At 37.5% G+C, this 23,789-nt stretch overlaps 1 protein-coding gene across 1 annotated transcript in view; it reads right to left on the bottom strand.

The window, feature by feature from the left end:
* Positions 1 to 1,067: 1,067 nt before the first annotated feature.
* Positions 1,068 to 23,789, bottom strand: part of xpo5 (exportin 5) — a 62,996-nt gene continuing 40,274 nt past the window's right edge. Inside the window, exons 26-33 of the mRNA XM_079842888.1 lie at positions 23,509 to 23,555; positions 18,817 to 18,920; positions 18,670 to 18,729; positions 10,590 to 10,690; positions 10,405 to 10,512; positions 8,318 to 8,455; positions 4,479 to 4,643; positions 1,068 to 1,684 (exon numbers count right to left, since the gene is read on the bottom strand). Coding sequence (XP_079699014.1) covers positions 1,535 to 1,684; positions 4,479 to 4,643; positions 8,318 to 8,455; positions 10,405 to 10,512; positions 10,590 to 10,690; positions 18,670 to 18,729; positions 18,817 to 18,920; positions 23,509 to 23,555 — 873 coding nt within the window. The 3' untranslated portion in view covers positions 1,068 to 1,534. The remainder of the gene's footprint in view (positions 1,685 to 4,478; positions 4,644 to 8,317; positions 8,456 to 10,404; positions 10,513 to 10,589; positions 10,691 to 18,669; positions 18,730 to 18,816; positions 18,921 to 23,508; positions 23,556 to 23,789) is intronic.

Here is a 23,789-nt window from a genome sequence, read left to right on the forward strand (position 1 = left end):
TTTGCTCATGTAATCTACACAGATGCAACAGTTATTTTTGCAAATCATAAATTGTTACACTAAAAAAATATTAACACATGAGATGACGGAAATCATTGTGGTGTGCCACGAAGATGTGAACAAATAGGCATAAATCTAGCTTACAAATTATTCAGGCTAATTGTAATAATTAAGGATAAGACCTGTTTGCCCAATAGTGACATATATGTATATAAGGACATCTGACAAATTGGTTTGTCCGTCAAGAACCAGGAACAAAAATCGACTGAAAAACTGAAAAAACTGAAAGACTGAAAAAAAAAGACTGTGAAATCACCTTTACCATAATGTACAACATTACAACTTCACTTCTCTGTCTTTCACTGCTCTTACAAGAACATCAGTCTCCTCGGCTGTGAACCGCTCCTGGCGTGCGCCTGGTAAATACGCCATAATAATAGCAATCCATAATGGAACTTGCGCACCTGCTTTTAAAGGGAATGTTGGATGACGCTCGGATTGGTTTATTCACGTTACGCCCAAACCACACCTATGAATAATGAAGCTACTTCAGACCAACCCATTTTAGATTTGCGCCGGGCGCAAGAGCCATTTATCCCGCCGGGAAAATAGCAACAGCGCCGAGACCCGCCCACAAAGTTACTTGCGCTTCGCATTTTGACACTTGCGTTTCAGATCGTTAAAATAGGGCCCAGGATGTTTCTGAATGAATAGTTGATGAATTTATGAGTTAGCTATCATCAAGTCATCGATTAACATATTCTGTCACAATCTCACCCCCTTTGTTGAGTGTTCTCGTGGGCGGGGTTTATGTAAATGTCAGGGTTAGTGATGTCATTAACCCGGGAGGAAGCTCGTTTTAGTTTCCATCAGCCGTTTGCTGTAGTCCTTAAAAAGAGATTTATTTGAAAGAAAATATCTCCCTTTGCTTTGAACGTCATAACTTTGCAGATGTTGTTAACGCTCAAACAGCAACATTACACACTAACTAAAGTTAAACAAGTGAACTCATAATCAACCACCCCTTTAAACATTCCACACCTGAGGAAAGAGTCTATACAATCAGTGAAAACTGTCCAGGTATACATTTATTAAAAACTGCAGAGTATAAATCACAACACTTTTTACAGAATCTGTACACAGACATGACAAATTAGTGTTGATTTTGTCATTTGTTTAAAAAGAGCTCATGGCCTTCTACTGGAATGTAGTGCTGGATGCTGGTTTCACACATCAGATGCCCACAACACAAATGCTACTGTAGAACTCATCTTTTTCAAAAGGGTTTTTGTTTGGTTTTTAATGAGGTGCTTTGACAACAAGATTTGAATACGCTTTAAATAAAAATTATACAGATCCATTGCATAGATCCATACGAAACAAGAGATACAATATACACCCAAATTACATGAAACACAAATGTCCTTGTTGTCGTTCCTCATGTCGTGGCCCTTCAGACGGGATGCTGTACCACACACACACACACACACGCGGCTCAATGAAGGTGGCGAGGGTGTGGTGGAGCGGTGTTCCCTCAGCAGTCGTCACGCTCAGGAGAGAAGAGAGCGATCAGATCGGCAGCATCAGTGCTCTCCAGCATGTCTTTCGTAGGCTTTGGCTTCTTAAACAGAGATGGAAGGTTTCGGATGTGTACTTCTTTCTTGAACTGCTGTCCAAGCGGTTTCTATCAGCACACACACACACACACACACACACACACACACACACAAATGGACCAATTGATTAAACAACATGTGACATCAAATGAAATTGCATATAATAAATCAAAGATATTACATCATTGTAGAAGAACAGGGATTTTTTTTTTACGCATATTTACGACCAATTTTGTAATGAAAAAATACAGTTCATAATGTCCATATTTTGTATTTATTATATTGTATGAATGATTTGAGCGGGGCGATACAGATTAAAATCATCAGGGGCACCAACGGTCCATGTGGATGTTTAGGTGAACCTTTCATTTTTCCCATAAAAAAAAATATATATTGTATGTTAGAGAGAGAGACAGAAACAGGTAAGTCACGTATTGTCACATTTTATTGCATTCAGAAATAATCCCGGAAATAAAGCGAAATGGTCTAATCGCAGTGTTTTCTTTCTTTTTGTTAATCTGTTATTTAAGTCAAATTTATTTTGCGTATTAATTCCTTTTATATAGGCCTATACAAAAATAGTTGTTTCCTCCATTTTCCTTAGCTCATCCTGGCGACCCATGGTTTGAAAGCCCTGCTCTACAAAGAAGCGGTGTGATTTTAAGTGTTGACACGCAACCCTGATCCAGTTCCCTGCGCTGTTGGTTTAGTTTGAGTAAATATTATCAGTACTATACTACTCCTTTGGTAGTGGAGCTCACGTTATCACCTGGGTTTTTAGCCACTAATTTTGTGGCGGCATGTGATGATGTGAGACGCTTCATTAGATTAGAATTACTTGCCAGCGACGTGGAGAAACTCTTTCTTCCTGGGCATAAGTTGCACGTTACATAAACATTCTTATTCACCTCAACGAGGGAAAAGTAGCATTTATACCTCCAGTTTGCGAAAGCTACCTTTGAAGTTGTTGGACTCCTCCTGGTCATTGGTGTGTGTGACTGCATATGCGTGCATGTGTGTGTGAACTCAACCTATCAACCTCAACCTCAAGCCCTTTGAAGCTGCACTGAAACTGTCATTTGGACCTTGAACCGTTTGGAGCCCATTAAAGTCCATTATATGGAGAAATATCCTGGAATGTTTTCATCAAAAACCTTAATTTTTTTTTCGACTGAAGAAAGAAAGACATGGACATCAACGTGATCATCTCTGAGCACCGCCATAACTTCCGCTAAGTGAGGTCAAAATACGAGCGTGGTCATAGATATATCGGCATCTACGTATGCATCTATGACCAGGCTCGTTTGGCTTGATAAGACCCTTATTCATTGTTTGGTGTCGTTTAAAGCCCTCTGAAGCTGCACTGAAACTGTCATTTGGACCTTGACCCGTTTGGAGCCCATTGAAGTCCATTATGGAGAAAAATCCTGGAATGTTTTAATCAAAAACCTTAATTTCTTTTTGACTGCATAAAGAAAGACATGGACATCTTTGATGATAGGGATGCACGATATTGGATTTTTGCCGATATGCCGATATTTTTCAACTCATTTTGGCCGATGCCGATATCGATAACGATATATGTTTATTTTTTCCCTTTGTTTGGATACACCACCATTTTGAGGGAAAAAAAATAGTTTTTTTTATTCTGGTTTCAGATTTCTGAGGTCTCCTTACTAAAAGGATACTTGTTAAAGATAAATAAATATTAAAAAACTTTTTATAATAAGAGTATATTAAAAGCGCTGAAAATAACAATAATAAAGTCAGTAATTTATCACCCCAGACTGATGCAGTTGTAACCTAAATATTTTATTTTTGGATTTAATGTTTGTGCACATGAAGTGGGGGTGGCATGGGATCGGTTGATGCTGTATTTAGCTTCAGATAAAAAAAAATATACAATTATTTTAAAGCTCCTTGGATTATTTTTCATCATCCATTTCATAAAATTTTATTACGGATTAATAAACTGTATATAAAAGTATTTAATTTACAAGTGTCATGCTTGTGCTTTGACATCATTAATGCTTTATTTATTCAGAAAAATAAGTAACTTCTATTTATTTGTGTATTCTATTTTTCATTTTATTACTGTAACAACAGCGCCTCCACTAAATAGGCTATATTTAACATTCTCCCGGTCGGGCACTAGGACCTGGAGGAGCTTCAGCTGCGTGCGCTAGAGAGTGGGGAGACGCGATTGTGCTTGTTTTGGGCTAGTTTTGTTGTGAAAACCTGGCAATCCTGCGTTGATTCACAAATCCAAGGGCAGCATTTAAAAACTGTCAATATAAATCACCACACATGCAATGCATTTGCTTGTTTTCACTTGAAGAATGAGCACACGGCTGACGTGATCTTATCGCTATAGCAGTCCTTGCACACGCGAGTTATCGGCATGGCATATCGGCATCATTTTTTCATATCGGCCATTGCCGATTTTTATATATTTTAAGCGTTTATCGGCCGATTCCGATGTCGTGCCGATAATACCGTGCATCCCTATTTGATGACATGGGGGTGAGTAAAATATCAGCAAAAGTTTATTTAAAAGTGAACTAATCCTTTAATCAGCCAAGGAGCTGAGGGAATTACATTTTTCTATTTCTGTGATATTTCGGCGGGGAACAAGAACATTCAAACTGTATTTCCAATGACAATGATAATCTCAGGTATTGATTATGTGCTTAGTTACATTTTAGCTTGAATATAATGGAGTATGACTCCAATAGCCAAAATTAAAGTGACAAGAGATTATATATATCTCTTGAATTCATAAATTCTGTGATCAAACAAGGGTATTCCATGACAGAGTTAACATTCAGTATGCACGTTTAATAATATTAAAAGCAGCCATACCCCAACAGTGCCTGCAATGAGCCGTTTAAACTGATCTTTCTTTTTCTTCTCTCCTGCCTTTGATACAGCGGGTTGGACGGCCTTCTGATCAAACTGCTCCAGGGCATCCGCTTGGATATCAGGGATCTGATTCATGATTAAACGCAGCTCAGCGTATCGAGGCCTCTGTAGAGAAATATCAAAATGAAAACCAATTACATTTTCTCCCCAATGCATTCAGTAGAGCTTTAACTAGTGTTAGCATCGCTGTTCTTTGTGGACTGCCAGCTACAGAGATCAGCATGATCGTCTCTGACATTTATGAAAATTAAACTGATAATAGTTATAGAGAGCGTTACAGAGCTGAAGCATCATTTCAACATGGAGAAATAAAGAGGGGTGTGAGTGTACACAATAAAGACTTGGATAAGACGTCACAAAAACTCAATTATTTTTGAATGGGGCATTGAGATTGAGATGCGCTACAACGGACGCTTTAATACCATACAGCATTCAAAATTTATTGGATAAACGCATGATTTTAAACAGCTTATTGTACACGCAAGTTAGGGGATTCTGACTTATTTACACTGTTAAACAGTTCAATTCTCATGCTAAACATGGACAAAACAATAGTTGGACGTATGACAGTATTTCTGTGCCAAATACACTCCTTCAGGAAAAATTATTTTGAGTATGGCCATGTAATACGTCAAAATGGGTGGCATTCCTTGTGTGAGCGCGCGCCCATCAACGAGCTTTGTTCGGGTTATGGGAGCCGTCGGTAGCGCTTTGTTTCTAGACCACAACTTTAACAATGTCACTAAAGTAGTGTGTTTCTGGTTGTGAGGGAAAGATCACCTTGTTCAGCTTCCCAAATAACCCAGCGTTAAACAGTGGATGCAGTTTGTTTTTTAGTGTGTGTGTTTGTTCCCGGTCATGAGTCGAGACCGCAGGCAGTGAGTGAAACGTCATCAAATGTGTGTGTTTTGTAGGCAATCGGCGCGTAAATGCATTTAATGTGAACAGCATGAACGTATAGCGAATCGAAAGTTATCCAGGGATAATGACTAGGCATGTGCCGGTATCAAATTTTCATGTTGCGGTTAATTCCTGAAGCTTTTATCACGGTATACGGTATTACCACGGTATTGAAATTCGTTGCAAAAATGTTTTTTGTCATACTATAACAGGTTTAAAAACTTTCTTATAACAAAAAGAACCAAACATTTAAATACAATAAAGCAATACACAAAACTGTATAAAGTAAACAAATATTTAAAACAGATTAAAGTGCTAAATAACTATAAAAAAAACAATAGGAAACACTTTACAATAAGGTCTCACTAGTTAATGCATTAACATAAAAGAAAAGAAGAATAACTTCAGTAAAAATGTAGCTATTCACTCTTTGTTAAAGTTAGTTAAAAAAAAGCAACTGTTTGTGTTAGCTCAGGTCCATTAAATAATACAGTTACAACTTTTGAATTTAATAATGTGTTATTATTTTGCTGAAATGTACATTTAACTAAGATTAATAAATGCTTTAGACGTATTTTTCATTGTCAGTTTGTTAATGAATGAACAAATGTTAAATAATGGAGCCTTATTGTAAAGTGTGTGACTGAACAACAGTCAGAACATATTCAAACAATATCTAGGGCATGTCATTTAGTCCAGATTAAAATATAAAATGTTTAAGTTTGAAAATGAATAGCCTTAAATCTTTAAGTATTAAGTATTTGCTTATGTGATGAGCACCGTATTGTTTGTTTACGAGGGTTACCGGGGAAACGTCTGCATTTCTGCTGTTCCCTCAGCGCCCTCTGCTGTCAGAGAGTGAATGTGCGTCTCCTTCACTCTCCATGTGCTCGGCTCATGCATGTCTGTTTACATCAGTGCTCGTTCCTCTTTGACGTATTGTTCATTTTAAACGGTTGATGGGTGAAGTATTCCTAATATGCATTCTAAAAATCTGAATAATTTGTATTTTGAAGTGCCCACGATAACAATATTGTGCATGTTCATTATTGCGGTATATCGTATGACCATAACGGCACATGTCTAATAATGACATGATGTATTCCGTGTGTGTGTGTGTGTGTGTGTGTATGTATGTGTGTGTGTGTGTGTGTGTGTGTGTGTGGTCTCTGTAGCTCCGCCGACTGCATGCCTCCACGAGTTCGGCTGTTTTCGGAAAGAATCGGTACAGCGTATCCTTTTATAAATCTAATAGAACTAAAGACTTTTTTGAGATATGAAGGATGTAGTACATAAGTACTCTATATGTACTCAAGATTAACATGAGACTGGCACAAACTGTGTGTGTTACCCCTTTAATCACTGTTCTACACTAATGCGCTGCTGCATCCTAACACACACAGACAGTAGGGCGCACATCAAGCCGCATTCAAAGTTCAGGCTTATTTGTTCATTAATGACGTCATCAGCGACTAGTCGACGTCCACCCGACTTTAAATCACATAAATGTCGACTTAAAGTCGAGTCAGTGGAGGAATGCAACCGGTGTTGGCAGACATACGATAATTATCGTATTTGTACGATCATTTTAACTTCGGTACGATGCACGATCAATAATTTAAAAAAATCCCATGATGTACGATAATTTCACTTCAAATGATGGTGGTTGTAATCGTAGGGCTTCTATACTCATTGATCTAGCTGTGGATCCTTCATCTACCGCCATAATTGTGAGGAGAATGTGATGTTACACATGTCTCATCTCACGTTACGTCTTCTCAGCCAATCATCATGTAGAATGACTCGAGTTAACGTTCCGGTCACGGCTCTGGGGTCAGTTTTTCCAAGCTGAGGTCGATAGTTTAGCAATAAAGAATAGAAACTTAGTGCTGAAAAGGAAGGTGAAGACAGAGGAGAGGCGAAGAGTTGTTGGTCTAGATAAATAGCTGTATTCTGTACGTATTCTGGACTCGTGTCATTCGAGGTCATTCTAAAGCTTCTGTTGTGATACTTGGACATTTCCAATCTGGCAACACTGAATGCAACTGATATCCAGCAGGTTAGCTGCTTTGGGCTCCAGAGTAACATTGGCAAAAAGTGTCTTTTTACTGTGCTGCTGCATTAAAGCTGCACTATGTAACATTTTTCAGTAAAATATCCAAAAACCACTAGGCCAGTGTGATATATTTTGTTCAGTTGAGTACTTACAACATCCCAAATGTGTCCAACTATTTGTAAATCGTGAGAAAATTGCTGTTTTAACCAATGACGTGTGAGGGCGTGGCCTGTCGATGGTGTCATATCTGCATTCCCTCGGTTTCTGGTTTTATTTTGCAGAAACGCTTTACTCTCACTGCAGTGTGAACAAGTGTCATAGCAGCGGCTGAGAGAACGCACAGAGTAACGTCTTAACATCATTTTCAACACACTCAGATGTGTGTAATATGATCAACAGAGCTGCGTTACCTCACACTCATGAGCGGAGGAGCGGAAATGGCGACTGTGGCATAATAAAAGTCCTGTTGCTCGCGAGGCGTGTGTTGCGTTCATCTTATTAACAATCGCTCCAGCGGTTCCTCAGCTCCACAACACTCGCTCCTGCTTCTGCTTCACTACAGTAACGTTAATAATCACATCCATCAACATGATTTCTGCCCGAGTCCTGTCCCGACTCTTCCTCACCGGCTGTGAGGTGAAGATCACATGTCCCAAGATTCTGCGCTCAAACTTGCCGTCATCAAACTATGCCTTTGTTTTGAACAGGCGACCTCTAGCGGACGGAGAAGTTACATAGTGCACCTTTAATATATGAACAAATGTGCTTGCAATACTCCAAGAAGAAACATGCAAGCTATGATGGCTGAGCTGGAATGACGCACCAGAGACTCGTAGATGAGCAAGGCCAGCTGAGTTAGGGCAGCATTGCAGCCTTCGTGTTGCCCATGCATCTGCAGCCCCTTCAGCACACTCGTGTAGAGCCACGTCACAGCCTCCGGAAGCAGGTTACCACCAAGCACCTGCACAACAATTCATTCACACACAAAGTATTTTCACAAGGCAAGGGACTAAAATACAAAATAGCTGGCATCTTTAGAAATCAATTCAAATAATTTGCAGACTGAATTCAGAATGTTTGGACATTTTATTAAAGGGACAGCTCACCTAGAAATGAAAATCATCATTTACTCACGTTTGTTCCAAAACTGTATGAATGCCGAACACAAAAGATATTTTGTAGAACATAGGTAAGCAAACGGGCCATTGACTTCCATTGTATTTTTCCCCATACTATGGAAGTTTAACTATGGTCGCTCATATTCTTCTAAATCAATTCTTTTGAGTTCAGCAGAAGAAAGAAAGAGTGTTAATTTCGTCAGACGAGACGAGACTAAATATCTTCATCAACAACTTTTTTTTCCATGACAAAGACGAGACGAGACGATGACGAGACTGCACCAATGTCCAAAAACGCTGACTAAGACTAAATTAACATGCATTATTGTTGACGAAAAAAGACGAGACTAAAATGTTTTGCTTAAAATAAAAACTAAGATAAACTCTCTTCATTTTCGTCTACAATCGTCTTTACTTTTTCATCATGAGAGAATATTCAGCTGTTCAAAATATTCCGAAAGAGTTTGCGCTGTTGCTCATGTAACTTACAGGTCTCAGCAGCCGGTCATCTCGCGGTCATGTGGTTCCCGGAGCGCTCAATACTTCTAGCGCTGTGTCAATACATTTGAATGGCTTAAGCCGCGTAAGTTACACAACAGCTTCAATATACAGGTGTTTGCAGCAATTTTTGGTAAACAGTACAGCATAGTGTGCATTGATTATTACGTCAGCCACATTTACAGTAGGTTATCATTTTATTATGGAGAGTGATGGAGATGCAACATTGTTAACATTAATGTTAATGTTTTTCTCGTATATAGCCCTCAGGTATTCCTTACTTATCAGTCACACTCATACTCATTGGTGGTCAAATGTGACCATACACCTGAACTATTTTTAAAATAAATAGCCTATATTTAAGTTCAATAATATTTATTTAATATTTTGAGGAGATATTTTGGTACTAAATACTATTTGTACATTAATTATGGTCCATTAATGACCACTTAAAACATTTTTCTTCTAATATTTTTGTTATTTATATTACAATTAGTGCAGTAATTAAGGTTAAAATAGAGAATTCCACTGCAAAGAGGCAAATTAGAGTCATTTTGTGGCTGGAAAAATAAAATTTCCACTTGTAATGCCATTACTGGTGCCTATATGGCTCTTTAATAAATATAAATGTAGTCTAGTTGCTCAAAAAAGTATTGCAGATCATAACTGCTTACTTATTTGTGAAATTTTTAAATGTTAGTAATAGTGAATAGTAAAGAATGCAAGCAAATATAATTTAACCCCAAACAAGTTTAAAATAGTGCTAAAAGGCAAACTTATTTTTCCTTATATGTACAGTAGGCCATATAAATATGAATTCATACTGAATCAAGATCGAAATATTTGTGCCCATCGTCTCATTAGCTAATGCTGATTTTAGGCATCTTCGCTGTGAATAAACCAGCAGGTTATATATATTTTATCGAACTTATTTTGCCACACAATATATTGAGTTTTCTTTTGACTAAAACTAGACTAAAATGACGAGACTTTTAGTCGACTAAAACTTGACTAAGATACCTTGAGTTGTCTTTTGACTAAAATTAGACTAAAATGATGAGACTTTTAGTCGACTAAAACTTGACTAATAAAAAAAAGATATGTGAATGACTAAATATGACTAAAACTAACAAAGACATTTGGTACAAGACTAAGACTACATTAAAAATAGGTGACAAAATTAACACTAGAAAGAAATGACATGTTTGGGACTTGAGGGAGGGTGAGTAAATGCCAGAATTTTCACTTTTGTGTGAACCATACTTGAAGAGGGACAGACAGGAAAAACCAGCACCTGTTTTAGCAGAGTCCAGCAGAGCACACCAGCAGTCCGTTGACAGTTTACGGTGTCCTTCCAGGAAAGGGAGTTAAAGCATATAGTCAGGAGGTTCATGTAAATATCCTGAAAAGGAGGGAAGAAAAAATATTACTCAGCTATAGAAGCCAACTGATGGAGCTCACAAAGAAATGTTTAGTTACCTCACTTCGGAGAAGGCACTTGCCCAGTGCTGAGAGATCATCTGTGGGTGTATTCGTTTGAATCCCCTGTGAGGAATCCATCGACACCATCTCCTCGTCTCCTGGGCAGACGATGAAAATAACAAAACTTGCATCACAGTAATCAGAAGGCTTTTAAACTACCATTTTATTTTTCATGTGAACCATGCTTGTGTTTCAGACTTAACAGGTAATGGACTAGGGAGCTGAAGGAGGTGATCTGAGTTTGGTTGCACAATGTACATGAAAGCAACTCACACACTGGTTCAGAAAGTAAAGTAACCAGCGCATGTGTTTTAGCCAATGATGTTCCAAAAAAAAAACTGCATACAAGCGTGAGCGAGTGCGCAGTAATCAGAATAATGCTCGCAATCTGATCTCTCCTCAAAGCAGCAGAAAGTGTTGTTCACCCGCAGCAGAGAATAGTACCAAATGAATTAAAACTGCATTGTGTTCTCCATCTTGAGCAAGATGAGCATAAATGCACCAGGTTTCGATAGAATCAAGTGAATCTAAAACTAGTTCAATGTTTCGGGAACTACTGAACACAAGGTGCTTCTTATCAGCAAAGTCTCTCACAGGTAGACATGTGCCGGTAAACGGTAATACGATATACCGCAATAATGAACATGCACAATATTGTTATAGTGGGCACTTCAAAATACCGTGAATAATTATTTATTACGAATTATTCAGATTTTTAGAATGTATTTTAAGAATACTTTACCCATCAACCGTTTAAAATGAACAACGCGTCAAAGAGGAACGCGCACTGACGTAAACAGACCGTTCATGAGCCGAGCACATGGCGGAAGGCGTGAAGACGCACTGAAGTGCACATTCACTTTCAGACAGCAGAGGGCGCTGATGGAACAGCTGAAATACAGCCGTTTCCCCAGTAACCACAATCCGGTGCTCGTCATCACATAACCTAATACTTAAAGACTTAAAGTCATTTTCAAACTTAATTTTTTTTTTTTTTTTTTTAATTACATGCCCTAGATATTGTTTGAATATGTTCTGTTATTCAATCACACATTTTACAATATGGCTCCATTATTTAACATTAGTTCATTCATTAACAAACTGACAATGAAAAATACTTCTAAAGCATGTATTAATCTTAGTTAAATGTACATTTCAGCATTTAATAACACATTATTAAAATCAAAAGTTGTAACTGTATTATTTAATGGACCTGAGCTTACACTAACAGTTGCTTTTTTAAACTAACATTATCAAAGAAGAATAACTTCTGTAAAAATTTAGCTATTCACTCTTTGTTAATGTTAATGCATTAACTGGCGAGACATTATTGTAAAGTGTTACCTATTGTTCTTTATAATTCTTTAGCACTTTAATCTGTTTCAAATATTTGTTTACTTTATAAATTTTTGTGTATTGCTTTATTGTATTTAAATGTTTGGTTCTTTTGTTATAAGAAAGTTTTTAAACCTGTTATAGTATGACAAAACTTTTTTGCAACTTTTTTTTTTAAATATCATGATAATACCGTATACCGTGAAAAAAGCTTCAGCAATTAATCGCAACATGAAAATTTGATACCGGCACATGCCTACTCACTGGCATGAAACTGAGGCCGCAGGGGTTTCCAGATGTGCTGTCCAAGCTCGGGAACACTCTAGTTTAGGGTCTAATTCTCACTATTAACTAGTTGATTATTAAAATGCATATTAGTATGATATATTCTGTGTATTAATAATTATAAAGCACATATTAAAGGATTAGTTCACTTTTAAATAAACTTTTGCTGATATTTTACTCACCCCCATGTCATCAAAGATCAGTCGAAAAGAAATTAAGATTTTTGATGAAAACATTTCAGGATTTTTCTCCATATAATGGACTTCAATGGGCTCCAAACGGTTCAAGGTCTAAATGACAGTTTCAGTGCAGCTTCAAAGGGCTTTAAACGACACCAGACGATGAATAAGGGTCTTATCTATCGAAAGATCAGTTTCTGCGAGAAAACGAGCAGTATTGATGCCATTATTTTACCTCTTATCAGACGAACGTGATAATCTCTGAGCTCCGCCATAACTTCTGCTAAGTGAGGTCAAAAACGAGCCTGGTCATAGATGCATAAGTAGATGCCTCATTAGCGCCTGCACGGATTAATAGAATGAGGCATCTATGATCAATATATCTATGACCACGCTCGTACTTTGACCTCACTTAGCGGAAGTTATGGCGGAGCTCAGAGATGATCACGTTCGTCTGATAAGAGGTAAAATAATAGCATAAATACTGCTCGTTTGGCTAGATAAGACCCTTATTCATCGTCTGGTGTCGTTTAAAGCCCTCTGAAGCTGCACTGAAACTGTCATTTGGACCTTGAACCGTTTGGAGCCCATTAAAGTCCATTATATGGAGAAATATCCTGGAATGTTTTCATCAAAAATCTTAATTTCTTTTCGACTGCAGAAAGAAAGACATGGACATCTTGGATGACATGGGGGTGAGTAAAATATCAGCAAAAGTTTATTTAAAAGTAGTGCTGTCAAACGATTAAAATATTTAATCGCGATTAATCGCATTAATGCCATAGTTAACTCACAATTAATCACAATTAATCGCATTAATCACTTTATGAGAAGCATTTCAGTTGCTCAGACTGTCTGACTGTGGTGACAGACGGTCTATGTGACAGACACATCCGTGCTTCTAAAGGTAGGCCTATAGTTTTTTTTAATGGATAATATATTAATATAATATTCCAATACATTATCAGAGCTTGGCAGACAGAATTATTATTTTTTAGACAGGTTAATTAATAGATTATAGCCTAATAAATGTTATTATTAATTTAGTTAGGCTATATCATACATAATAAATAATCCTGTCATATAAAGATTGACATTTAAAAATATTTAGATAAAAATTGGACAAATAGTTACACGATAATATAGTCATAATTTAAGTAAATTATTCAAAGAAAATAAACATTTTTAAAATTCAAAAAAGTGATTAGGCCTGGTTCAGAATGACTTCTTAAAGGGACAGTTCACCCAAAAATGAAAGTTCTGTCATCATTTATTCACCCTCAAGTTGTTCCAAACATGTATACATTTCTTTATGTTGAACACATAGGAAGATTACTGTGGAAGTCAATGGTGCCCCAAAGCAGCCTGGTACAAACTTTCTTCAAAATATCTTCTTTTGTGTAGGCCTACAGCAGAACAAATAAACTCATACAGGTATGGAACATCATGAGGCGTCATAAGTGCACCAAATAGGCTAAGAGTTCTTTAGAATTAAATAAAAGAATCAAATGTAAAATAATATAGCATGTGTTCTGTTGCAAGTTCACGTACTTGATCTTATGTTTTCTTATGGTTTATTATTGAGCTGTCAAGTTGTTAATGTTGAAATAATCATTTCATGATGTATTCTTTATTTCTGTCCTTTTTGCAATTGTTTTTTAGGGGATTTTTTTTGGGGGGTGGGGGTTGTCGTGAATGGGTGTCCCTTATTTTGCCACACTGAAGGTGGCAACCCTATTCACACCGGACGCGAATGACGCGACATGCACGCCGCTTAATTCGCGCCGCAGAATGTCTATTTGCGTCTTTGCATTGACTTAAATCACTCGCGCAAAACGCTTCATTCGCGTCCGGTGTGAATGCACCATCAGAGCAGAAAGCAGCGCTCAAGACAAGCACTTTTAGTTGAAGACCCCTGAGTTAAACCATGGCTTAATACGTTTCTCATTTCGGCGTCTCACGCTTGCCATCCACGTCTACTCTTTTAATGGCCCAAACAAGTGTGGGCAGCCGCAGCGTGCCTGATGTTTTGTTTCCGGTCTAGCTACATCCGGAGTGGTGTTGTAGTTTTTCTAACGTTACTAGTTGCTGCAACAGCATGTGAAAAAACTACAAAGTTTGTTAGACCAAAAAGAACGTTAATCTCGCGATAAAAAAATTGACGCCGTTAAAATAGGTTTGCGTTAACGTCGTTAATAACGCGTTTAACTGACAGCACTATTTAAAAGTGAACTAATTCTTTAATGTCTTATTCTGCATGACCATATTCTACATCCCTTAATCAAAACCAATACCTACACTTAACAACTACCTTACTAACTATTAATAAGCAGTAATTAGAGGAGTTTTTTGAGGAAAAAGTCATAGTCCCTTTATAATTAGAAAATGTTTAGCAGAACAATCAGATCAGGCCTGGCAGAAACGCATCCATTATGCTACACCAGGGGTCCGTTCTTCGTACCTCGCTTAATACATCCGACATGATTTGACAGATCCCAGATCTTCTAATCGTGATAACTGATCTCTGGCTAATTTGGTTCATCAAACGAATTTGTGGATTGGAATAAAATATCTGGATTAAATGATCTAAGATTACAGCGCGTTCCTGTGTTCCCTGGAGAGGGCAGATGCATCGATACCCGAAACCACGATCAGCAATGCAGCGATTGGCTGGCGTCAAGACAACGTAAGGACATCATATAATTAAAAATCAACTTACACACAAAAAAACCCCACGAATTTCATCAATCGTCAACAATCAACGGAGTTATCGACGTGCGAAGAACGGACCCCTGGAAGGATGAGTCTGATCGACTTCAGACAAAGAAGAACAACAAAAAGCAAAAACGAAAATGATTCCAGGGAGAAATGCCCTGATCTTAACATTGAGTCTGTGTGGGAAGACACGAAGACTCTTACATGAAACCAGAAACAGAAGAACTGTGGTTAGTATTCTGAGATGCTTGGGAAAATCTACATGTTGAGTTCCTTAAAATGTAAGTATACCAAGGAGAACTGACGCTGTGTTTAATGTAACTGTAGTCGGTGAATGTAAAAGGCCCGCAAAGTTTCAAAGATCAAAATAGATAAATGAGTTATTGTCTCCCAGAAGAAAGAAGCCATTCTGCCTGAAACAGTGTCAGAGTCATCAGTAATTCCAGTCTCACTTCCTGCTCGAACCTACATATGTTTTAGGGATGGGCATTTCAAGCAAAAATAATATTCGATGATTGCTGGGAATTATTTGATTATTATTCGAAAAAACGCAACACCTCCCGCGCATACACGCAGGTATAGGCTACACACATGTATAGGCTACACACATGTATAGGCTACACACATATAAACAGAGAGAGAGAGAGAGAGATTATTCACTCTCTCAATCTGTATGATAAACTGTTTAATTGATTAGGGAATAGGCTAACTCCAGCCATATAATTATTGTAACATGCTGAAACATGTGACTGTTCTTTGACATTTCCTCGAGTTACCGTAACCGTTATATGCTACGGAAGAGTGTGCGTGAGATAATGTGTTCTTCTTCTGTTGTCTCAGGGTGCTTTAGTTCGAAATGCGGCACGAAAATTGCTAATGTATAACTGTCATGTGGACCTCGGTGCACACTGAGGTACCGAACCCAAGAACCCACAACCTGAGTTTGGTTGCACTTAAACGGTGCCGTGATTCGTGAGAATGTGAAAGCAACACTCGGGTGCGTTCAGGAAGAAGTGACCAGCGTGTAAGGGATGATAGTGTTGATGATTTACCTTAGATACGAGTGAGAGCGAGCCTGCAGTGTATTCACACATAGCGAGTGCAGTCAGGGCAGCACATGAATGGCAGCCTAACTCACCGTCTCCTCAAAAGAGTCCGTTTGCAAACAGCATAAGCCGCCTTCAAGTGACACACATACGCTAAACCTAAGTGTCGTTTACTCAGCTGCACATAAGGGCACCAAATTATATTAATATTAGTGCTGGGAATCGATTAAAAAAATTAACGAATTAATCACATTTTTTCTGTAATTAATCGCATGTTTTTAATATGTTAAGTTTTTAATATTTTGATATTGTAATAATTTCAGTTAATCTCCAAATTAACGTAGAAACAATTTAAAGACAGTATATTTTAAATGTGTGTTGTATTGTCATGTTATTATGAATGAAGGCCAGTATCACTGATACGAATGTCTCTATGAAACATTGATGACGTTACATTACAGTATAACTGAAAGCTCCCAATTTCAACATTTATTAGGCTTTAAAAAAAAACAACTTTTAATTTAAGTGAACTTAAAACAATCTTTACATAACCCCATAATAATAAATGTTATTTTTACCCGTGGCTTTCCCTGTTAGACATATACAAAAATGTAATAGTTATCAAACACCTTTCTTAACTGCATAAATAACAAATGAAATATAGATTAATCATCATTAAAGCTACAATTTTCTCTGTTCCCGTTGTTCTTTGATGAACATAAATGACATCATCATCAGGGCTCCTGTCACTTTAAGAACAGCCGCAGACGAACATGACGCGGATCTCACGCTGTCCCGCGCATCTCATTTCCTCACAACTCTTTAAGTTCATTTAAGACGTTATTTAACTAATTTAAGACTCCTAACATGAGAATACTCAAAATCCTCTGTGTTGTTGTTACTGTTTGTTCAAGAGCAAAAGAGAACTCGATGTGAGCAGGAGACTGACGCGAGTTTGTCTGTGTGTTGAGTGTGTGTGTGTGTGTGTGTGTGTGTGTGTGTGTGTGTGTGTGTGTGTGTGTGTGTGTGTGTGTGTGTGTGTGTGTGTGTGTGTGTGTCAGAGTGTCCCTCGATTAGCTGACATGAGACGCAGCCACACAGACAGAACATTGACACACACACACACACAGACAGGACACTGACACACACACACACACACACACACACAGACAGGACATTGACAGCCAGCGCGTTCTCTTGTGTCTTGTCGTGCTTGTAAGCATTTACATGAATAGGAGTGTGATGATCATGTAACGCTGGGCAAAAATGAATACGAAAACGGACGCTGCGTTATTTGCGTTAAATATATTTAATGTGTTAAGCTGAAAAAATGTATCGCCCGCGTTAACGCGTTAATTTGCCCAGCCCTAATATATAATAAATAAATAAAAATATATATATATTTTTATTAGGGGTGTAACGGTACACAAAACTGACGGTTCGGTATGTACCTCGGTTTTGAAGTCACGGTTCGATAAAGCAGTTTTACAAAATTGCTTTGTACTTATTTTTATTAAACAGTGGTTTACTGAAAAAAAGGGTCTGTCCTTAAATTAATTAAACTATAACTAAAAGTTTATTGAAGATATTGCTGTGTAAACTAAATAGGGAGCCCTTACTTGCACTTTCATATTAAAGGTTAACAACAGAACCAAAACTATTAGCCTAAATTCAGTTGCTATTTATTTTTAGGTATAATAATCAACACTCATAAACTTCACATAAGGCTGTTTTTGCATTCATTTCTAAATCTATTTTATTATGTTTTTTCTCCAATTAGTTGTTGAAATATAATCATTTATACACAGTGAGTGTCATTTTCATGACAGGTTTATTTAAACATGCATGAAATAATCAAGACATCACTAACAGGTGAAGTAGAATATAATGAATATATAGGCTAATATAGAGCATATATTTAGTGAAATAGTTGATTTCTCCAGCCGTGGACACCGAATGACTGCCTGAGGTAAATGTGATGCAACATGACATTGTTTACAAGCAGTTTTAATATTGACGTCTTTCCACGATTGAAACACTGAAACGTATCATATGTAGTGTCATCACTCAATCAGCAAACGTGCCCAAAATAACACACCCTGAGAGTTGATTGACAGCTTTTAGGTGTTATTTCTTGCTGCAATAGTCAGTGTTGATGGTGTTTAAGCACAACACTGGTTACATGAACGCATCACCACCACATCAGCACCGAAAACATGGGGATTTTTTTTGGACAATAAATAGCACAACCTATTCGATATTCTATAATTAAATCATCGTGACTCATCCCTAATCCCAAATTTGCATAATTCCAGCCTATGATCTGCATCGGCTTGCCCCTCACATGTGTATGATTTTACTGAATGTTTTGCTCAATTTGTAGCTCTGAGATATATTTCGGTTGTAAGAGTCTACCCTAGATCGCAATTTCAGACAAATACATATGACATTTTTTACCATTGAGTGGCCTGACTTTCATTTCCCCCACAAGACACAGGGAGAATGTGAGTAACTCACCATCTGCGTCCTCTTTGTTTGCAGATAGCTCTGGACATTTTCTTGTAATGCAAGTCACACCTGAAAACACATTTACAACGTTTTTTTCTTTTTTCCTTCTTCTTTTGTATAAAAAAGTGACGCTTCACATGCATAAGGCAAACTCACTCAGAAGGTCAATGACCTCTCGCGTGACCAACCGCAAAAGCTGCTCCTCCACCATTTCCTGAGTCACATGGTTCTCCTCATAGGCCTCATCCTCCTCCTGCGCACTAAAAACATGAACAACCACCATATTAATAATAATGTTGACTTATTAGAACACAGATATTCTATTTAAACTCACAACATTAGTATGTTGGCATTCTCACGCCAGTATAATAACAGTTGTCTTTAAATGTATTGTGTTGGCTTAAGAAGGCTAACATACTGAACAGGTGCATGATGCATGAGCGGTTTCATCTCTCAAGGTCTAAATGCTGTGAACTTTCAATTGTACTTCTGTAACCGAAGCTGGCTTGAGATAACTTACATACTAATGCTGTACTTAAACATATTATGTTGGCTTAATAAAGCTAACATACTGATGTGATGATTAAACATTATTATTATGTTGGCTTGACAACGCCAACACACTATTCTACTCTTTAGTAGGGCTGGGTATTGACACAAATTACACAATTTGATTCGATTTCGATTGGATTCAATATCGATTATTTTGGATATGTATCAGGCAATGGCAAATACATGGCAAATATTCTCAGGAAAAACAAATCTCTGAACTAATGTTGTAAACTATGGGATTCAGTTGGTAGTACATTAGCCTATACTATAATATTTAAAGGTAAAAATTAACTGATTTGTATACAAAAACTTAAATTACACTCAATGATTTTGTTTTTATAATAAAGTTATAATATTAACTTTACAATTACATTATCATATTTCAAATCTTTTTTGAAATATAAACATTTAAACCGTGGCTGTCATAAAAACTTGCCAGATTTATTCAAACATGCATTAAATATAGAAAACATAAAATTAATATGTAATGTGGTGCATATATTTATCAAAACGCTCCTCTCTGGAGTTAATGTTTCCAGCTGACTAGCCGGTTTATGGACACTGGATGTGGTTTTTCTGAGGTAAATGTGACGTTACATGACATTTTTTACAAGCTGTTTTACTGACGTCTTTCCACAGTTTCCATGTGACAGGATATATATTTCGATAATTTTTACTGTATCTTTTAACACACTTTCAGATGCTCATGCATGTTTATTTCGCGCTGTAACTGGTATTAAAGGGTTAGTTCACCCAAAAATGAAAATTCTGTCATTAATTACTTACCCTCATGTCGTTCGACACCCGTCAGACCTCCGTTCATCTTCGGATACTTATATAGTGATGACGATTTCAAAACACTGCCTCATGAAGCTTCGAAGCGTTATGAATCAGTGAGTCGAATCAGCAGTTTGAATCGCCAAATTTCAGCAGTTTGGCGGTTTGACACGCGATCCGAATCATGATTCGACTCACTGATTCATAACGCTTCGAAGCTTCATGTGGCCGTGTTTTGAAATCGTCATCACTATATAAGTCGTTATTTAGGGTTTTTTTCCGCACAAAAACTATTCTCGCCGATTCATAAAGTTATTGTAGAACCACTGTAGTGAGATGGACTTTGTAACGACGTCTTTAGTACCTTTTAAGGGTCTTGAGAGTGAACCGTGCATTGTGCCAATGGAGGCCTTTCAGAGCCACCAGATTTCAACTAAAATATCTTCATTTGTGTCTGAAGATGAACGGAGGTCTGACGGGTGTCGAACGACATGAGGGTAAGTCATTAATGACAGAATTTTCATTTTTGGGTGAACTAACCCTTTAAGGCGGAAGAGAAGATCTGTTCATGTGCTGCTTCTCTTGAGCTGTGCCAGAGCGAGCGCCAAAACGGTTTTTATGTTTTTTTATTTCGTAATAAAATGGACGTCATTTGAAATCGGAGACTTTGTTTCATATCAATAGTAACAAAGCACAAAGATTATTGCGATTCATTGGATGGGAGGCGCGCTACATTCAACAGAAAACAGGATGACTAATCGACTCTTGGGATTTAAGAATCGACATCGGTTCATAAAAATAAGAATAGAATAAAATCGAGAAATCTATATTTTTTTACCCAGCCCTGCTATTTAGAGTCCCAATGAAACAGAAGTAGTGACAAATCTTCTATATTGTGACACACATCCGTGTGAAACAGATAAAAAGAAAAAAAGTTCTGTGGCTCAGTTATTGATTAGATATTGAAACGTGGCGAATGCACGCAAACGTAGAGACAGATGAGCGTGAGCTTGCAGGGGTGGCGTGTCCTGCATTCGTTCTCACCAAGGCTGTATCTCAATACTAGTTCTACTCGATCTTAGTGCTGCGTTCGATACTATAGATCATAAAATACTATTAGATCGACTTCAAAATTACACTGGTGTTCAGGGACAGGCATTAAACTGGTTTAGATCGTATTTATCAGACCGCTACCATTTTGTCTGTCTAAATGGGGAAAAATCAAAGATAACATCAGTAGACTATGGGGTGCCGCAAGGATCCGTGTTAGGCCCTCTGCTATTCTCTATATATATGCTGCCACTTGGTAATATTATAAGAAAACATGGAATTAATTTCCACTGTTATGCTGATGACACTCAATTATATATTTCATCACGACCAGATGAAAACGCTAAATTATCTAAACTGACAGCGTGTGTTGATGATATTAAACACTGGATGACATGTAATTTTCTGCTATTGAATTCAGATAAAACGGAGGTATTACTTATTGGTCCAAAAAACTGCCCACAAAACCTCTCACAATACAACTTTTACTTGGAAGGATGTCCTGTCGCTTTATTCACTACAGTAAGAGACCTGGGTGTTAAATTAGACCGCAACTTGTCTTTCGAAAATCATATTTCATATGTTACAAGAACGGCATTTTTCCACCTTAGAAACATTGCCAAGCTACGTAACATGCTATCTATTTCTGATGCAGAAAAGTTAGTTCATGCATTCATGACCTCGAGACTAGATTACTGTAATGCTTTATTAGCTGGTTGTCCTGCATCATCAATAAACAAGCTACAGTTAGTCCAAAACGCAGCTGCTAGAGTTCTTACTAGGTCAAGAAAATATGATCATATAACACCAATTTTATCATCTCTACACTGGTTACCTATTAAGTTCCGTATCAATTACAAAGTATTGCTACTGCCCTATAAAGCCGTAAATGGTTTAGCTCCAGTGTATTTAACGGATCTTTTATCGCCCTACAATCCATCGCGCTCTTTAAGATCACTAAACTCGAGGCTTCTGGTCATTCCTAGGATATCTAAGTCCACTAAAGGAGGGAGGGCATTTTCACATTTAGCTCCTAAACTCTGGAATAGTCTTCCGGATATTGTTCGAGGTTCAGACTCGCTGTCCCAGTTTAAAACTAGATTAAAGACGCATCTCTTTAGCCAAGCATTCACATTATAAATACGTTTTATACTACAGTTAAATCGGATCAAAAGCATTAATATTCTGAACAGCAGCTATGCTAATTATTTCCCATCTGCTTTTCTGTTGTTATCTCGGGACACTAGTCCGACACTTCAGATGCCCCTGTGATGAGACGACTCGACGCCTGTGAAGAGACGACTCAACGCCAGCGTTGTTATGGCCTAAAATAATACATGATTGATTAACTTATCCTAACATTTTTCTTTAACATTCTCTTTCTAACATTTTGTACATGTACAACAATGTACATTTATGAAATGCACTTTCTGTGAAGCTGCTTTGAAACAATGTGTATTGTGAAAAGCGCTATACAAATAAATTTGAATTGAATTGAATCATTTTAGATGTGTTGTGTCTTCCTAGCGGAGCACTAATGCTGCCAATCAGCTGCAACCGCAGTGACTTCTGTCTACTGTGAAATCTATATGATTGGTCTCCAAGCACATACATGGATATAATGAAATGATGCATGAACCTGTCAGCAGTCTCTGTACATTTGCAAGGAGCAGTTTACCACTGATGCAGTTCATATTAAAACAGTTACCTCTGCAAAATGTTCATATACAAACTAATTCTGAGTAATTTGTGCTTAAAATGTAAATCTGGAGGAGAGTTTTCGTAAAGGTCCAAACGCGGATTCGGTAGTTAAACGTGTGTATATTAATGAATTCCAAACATTCGTAAATAGGACTTGTGTGCATGCTCCTTCATAATTAGCATAATCCCCGCCCATGAGTTACAACTGCAAATGACGTGTGCAGGAACGCTGTGGAATCTGGACCTCCTTCTCAGGTTTGGCTCCAGTATTTTGCATAAATGCTAAAGAGACTAATTGGCCATATGCCTAGCAATAAATATTCAATTATCGTGTGTTCAAAGCATTTTTAGCCAGCTAAACGCCTGGTGCTCTTCTGAAAACTGCCAGCTGGTGGCGCTTTGCCAGCACAACATTTTTCCAGCTGAGATACTTTGGTTGCTATGATACAGAATATCCATGGCAGTAATGTGTTACTAGCATCTCATTTTGAAGAATATTACTGAATATAAAAATGCAGTAAAAAGCAGTGTTCTCCATTGTTGTTCAGTCGGTGTACAAGTAGAATGATTGGTCGGTGTAGTATTTGTCGCGCCCATCCTACACTGTGATTGGACGGCCGGGTAAAAAGTGACAGTGACGAGCGCTGCATATTACACAAAGTTGAACAGTAAAAAAAGGGCAAATTAACTAGTCAAGTATTATTATAGTACATGGTGCATCAAAATGCAATATCATCAGTTTTCCTAAATCAGACTAAAATATCTTACCACTGACTGGTCCTTTGGTTGATGACCTGCCACCGAAAGCTCAGTCTCTGTTTTCAATGAAGCAAAAAATAGGAGATAGCATTAGACAAACCCTGTGCTACAAGCAATATTGGTTGTTTCCATTCACCCAAAATTACTGAATGACGTAAAACAACAGTGAAGTGTCTGTGCAACCTTCAAACTACATAGTAGGGGTATGCAACATTGAAAACAGAACTATCTCAATATTGCATGGGATTTTGTGATATTAATACTTACGATATTTAGTGTTTTTGTGTTAG

This window comes from Gobio gobio (assembly GCF_949357685.1).
Source record: "Gobio gobio genome assembly, chromosome: 18".
Classification (NCBI taxonomy): domain Eukaryota; kingdom Metazoa; phylum Chordata; class Actinopteri; order Cypriniformes; family Gobionidae; genus Gobio; species Gobio gobio.